The sequence below is a fragment of the Alexandromys fortis genome, unplaced genomic scaffold (genome assembly GCF_014885135.2).
Source record: "Alexandromys fortis isolate MF-2015 unplaced genomic scaffold, M_Fortis_MF-2015_v1.1 scaffold_55, whole genome shotgun sequence".
Taxonomy (NCBI): Eukaryota; Metazoa; Chordata; class Mammalia; order Rodentia; family Cricetidae; genus Alexandromys; species Alexandromys fortis.
This window is the reverse complement of record NW_026067936.1, coordinates 8,458,746-8,463,078: the sequence shown is the minus strand read 5'-3', so window position 1 is coordinate 8,463,078 and position 4,333 is coordinate 8,458,746. Positions and strand designations below refer to the sequence as shown.

Genomic DNA, 4,333 nt, shown 5'->3' with positions numbered 1-4,333 from the left:
CTGGGAGAAGATCTTCACCAACCCCGCAACTGACAAAGGTCTGATCTCCAAAATATATAAAGAACTTAAGAAACTAGACTGTAAAAGGCTAATCAACCCAATTATAAAATGGGGCACTGAGCTGAACAGAGATCTCTCAACAGAAGAAGTTCAAATGGCCAAAAGACACCTAAGGTCATGCTCAACTTCCTTAGCGATCAGGGAAATGCAAATCAGTAAGTCATTCTTATCTTGCTTCCAGTGTGTCTGGCTGATGATAATATGTCTGCCTTTCCTCTTTCCAGAGTTCTCCTAGTCTGGTTGCTCCACCTAGACTTTCAGCCTGGCTACTGGCCAATCAGTGTTTTATTAAACCAATACAAATGACAGATATTTACAGTGTACAAGGACATTATCTCACAGAAGTTATATCTAAAAAATTGGTATCCATCCATGACTGGTATTCTGAGTATATTTTATTCCACCTTAGTACTTGTTTCAGTTTTATGATTATGTTAAATGATAATTATTGTAAGTTAATCAACATTAAATGCTTTTTACAAGTAGTTAGAACTTTTTACTTTTTAACTTTTTATGCTGGGTAGATTTTGAATACTGCAGAGCTGAGGGTATAGCTCAGTGATAGTGTTTGCTTAGCATGCTCTCTGAGGTCACACCTCATTATGTTTAACTTTTGTTTGTTTATTTGTTTTTGGAGACAGAGATTTCTCCAAGTGCTGGGATTAAAGGCATGCACCACCATCACATGGCATGTTTATTTTTTTTAAAATTAATTTTTATTCTGTGTGTTGGAGTGCGTGTGTAGTCAGAGGATAACTTGCAAGAGAAGGGGAGATGCCCCTTTCCTTCAGCCATGCTGGTTGCAGACATTGCAAACTTGGGTTATTAGGTTTGAAGGGAAGGGCTTTCACGCACTGAGGCCTTTTGTTCTCTCCAGACATTATATGCTTTGTTTATTGTGGTTTTCTTTTTCCTTTTCATATTTTTTTTTTAAAGAAGGAAGCATTTTCTAGGTATGGAAGTGTAATCTCAGTTCCAGGAGACTGATTCAGAAAGGTCACGAGTTTGAGGGTAGTCTGAGCTCCCTTTTGTTTTAAAAACAAAAGCAAGCAATCAAATAAACACACCCAAAAATGTGGATAAATATTTTCATCATCAGAGTGAAGTTTTTTGCTTTTAATGGATGGAAATGTTTTCTTTGGGTAATTTAGTAAAAGGATTAGGACAAATGAAAATTATTTTTGAAATATTTCCTTTAGGCTTTTCTTGCAGGAAATTGTAAAATGCCTACAAAATGAATGTGCCCAGGATATTATTTGTACAGTAGTCTGACATTTAAGTAATCAGATTTGTCATTTTTAGGTAAATGTTAAATTTTTTTTAAGGAGTCTGGATCTATAACAGAAATGGCAAACATACTTTTATAAGGGAGTTTTTCCCAGCTGCACTTGTAATTGTCTTTTAACTTTGGAAATGAGGCTTGAGTGACAGGTATCCTTAAATGAAATATGTATAGGACCTGGGAAGACACTTGAACTTTTGCATTCCAAGTGAATGTTAGCCAAAGCTTAACTAACTGAACTAACTATGCAGGCCAAAGTTTAACGCCATTAAACAGCTTGTCAGATCTGTATCTAAAGGCTTCTAATGCATTTAACTTAAAATCTAGTCATTTTAATTCCTAAAGTGAAAATAAGTGTGTGAGTAACACTGCAATTTTCTCAACACTCATTGGTATTGCATACATATGTATTATATATAAACACTCACACATATATACAAGGCAAAGAAGCATACACATGTGCACACACACTCAGGACTTCATTGTAGCTCATAATCTTAATGACTCACCAGCCTTTCTTTAGTCTCCTCTTAAGAACTGTGAAATCTTCGAGGACAAATGTATCTTGGTTATCTAGAAAAGGGTTAATTTAATAATTCCTTTAGACAGGGCCTCCTATAGCTCAGACAAATCTTGAGCTCTCTTTGTGGCTGGAGACAGCCTTGAATCCCTGACGCACGAGCTGCACATGCTGCCACCTTGGCTGATGAAAAGGCTGTCGATCATAATGGCCATGTAATGACAACAATGATAGTATAGTTTTATTAAGCTCCAATCGGTGCCAGGCCTTATCTGCGTATTTTATGTGACTGTTCTAACTTCATCTTAGAGTAGAATAGTAAGAAGTGTTAGGTGCTGTTACTTCCTACTGTGTATTATTTTAGTTTAGGATGATGGTGATGATGACGATGGTATGTGTCTATGTGTGAGTGTGCGTGCGTGTACAGACACCACAATGTGTTTGTAGAGGTCAGAGTACAATTGGGAGTCAGTTCTTTCTGTCCACTGTGGGTTCTGAGGGTTGAACTCATTTTGTCCGGCTCTCAAGACCTTTGCCCACTGAGCCATCGCAGCAGCTCTGTGTTGTAGTTTTGTGGAAACTGAAGACTGCAAAGATTTATAACTTGCTCAGTGCTTTTTGCACAGCCAGTCTGATTGTGGAGCACACGTTTGTAGTCACCTCCCTGATAGAACATAATAGCAAATAGCAGAAAGTTGCTTTTCTCTTAATAGTATTAATTTGGTAATTAATGGTAAGGCATTACTAGTCAATACTCTGAAATACCTGAAGATGTTTTGATAGGCACTATTGATCTTGTTTTAGTGTATGATATGGGGCAGAGGGGAGAGTTATATTTCTTGTTACCTACTTTGTACACAATGGGATTTAGCTCTTTCCATTCCATTTTATGTTCGATAGTGTGGATGTCGTCATGTCTTCATGCACTGGCCTTTCAGAGGAACTTCCTGCAATATGATATGTGCTCGATCATGGATAATGATGCACTTAATCTCAATAGAATGTGCTGACTATTTATCTCTCTTGATAGCTAATCTATGAGATAAGATTAACATTATTGCCAAAGAGAAATAGAACAGTTCTTTTGAGCAGACGTGGTTGCAGATCATTTATAAGTGATAATTGTGGAACAAAGCAACAGGAAGCAGTTCTTGTCTTTGAGGACTAGTGGTGAAGTACATTATGTTGGTAGAATTAATATATAAAACTTCCTTTATTCCGTTGCCTTTTATTCATTTTTCTTCTTCCCTCCTATTTGAGTTTTGATATTATCTGGTATCATTTATGCTTCTTATGTGTGTATGTGTGCATACTTTGATTTGGGTTATACTTTCTATAAGGCATAAATTCTAATAGAAAAAAGCAATATTGACTTAGATAGTGTTTTTTTTTCCTATTGAACCGTATTTTTCCATGTATATTTTCTTTTTGTAGGGATCACACTTATTGCTGTGGATGAGGCTCACTGTATTTCTGAGTGGGGGCATGACTTTAGAAGTTCATTCAGGACCCTGGGGTCTCTTAAGACAGCGCTCCCACTGGTAAGCTTTACCTGATCCGATGATCCCACCCCCACCCTAGGTGAGGTTTGAGCCCAGGGTTACTGTCCGGAAGTGCTTTTCAGGACTGGGTAATGTCTGAACAGCTAAAGACTGCTTTATGAAAGAGAAGGTGTCAGATGTAAGCACGAGAATTTCTTTATGTGTTTAAATTCTAACATTGGCTTCCTTTGGAGGTTGGCCTGTATCCTCTTAAGGATGCTCTCTGACTGGAATGCGCAGCCTTTGACATTGAGCTATTCCATTGTCATCTGTGAAGTTCACTCTCAAGAACCATAAACTTGTGCTAAGAAAACAAAAATGATCACAAAACTATCTCAGTGTTTGTTTTGTGCTGTGTTACATTCCTAGCTATTAGAGCGCAGGTTGGATACTCCTCCCTGGGACAAGAGTTGGCAAACAAGTTTTGAAAATATCCAAGGTCAAGGTCCAAGGTCCAAGGTCCTTCCAGCAGGGCAGGGAACCTGGACTGCTCGTCATTCTCGAGAGGGAGGGGGAATGGAGTGGGGGGGAGGGGGAGAGGGGTAGGGGAGTGGGGGGAGGAGGAGATGTGTGGAGGAGGGGGAGGGAAATGAGAAACGGGAGGAGGCGGTAATTTTTCAAAAAAATAAATAAATAAAAAGTTTTGAAAATATCAGTTAGAAATGGAAGTTATTGCTCCTTAGTGACAGGGGACACAGTTCCAAGAACCCCATTGGGTGCCTGGGTCTACCTCCTTGTTATTAATTAGGCATAGTGTAAGAATTTAAAAAATGAGTAGCAATGATGATATACTATAATAAAAATGCCCACAATCATTATTCTTTTTTTTTATTGTGGAAGTAGAATTAAATTCTTTTTTTTATTATTATTTTTTTTATTTTATTGAGAATAAGAAAAAAAAAGTATCCGCCTCCTCCCAGCCTCCCATTT

At 37.9% G+C, this 4,333-nt stretch overlaps 1 protein-coding gene across 2 annotated transcripts in view; it reads left to right on the top strand.

Annotated features, from left to right (window-relative positions):
• Wrn (WRN RecQ like helicase) overlaps nucleotides 1-4,333 on the top strand; it is a 102,309-nt gene that overhangs the window by 38,275 nt on the left and 59,701 nt on the right. For both annotated transcript variants that reach the window (XM_050146690.1, XM_050146689.1), the window contains exon 17: nucleotides 3,297-3,403. In XM_050146690.1, coding sequence (XP_050002647.1) covers nucleotides 3,297-3,403 — 107 coding nt within the window. The remainder of the gene's footprint in view (nucleotides 1-3,296; nucleotides 3,404-4,333) is intronic.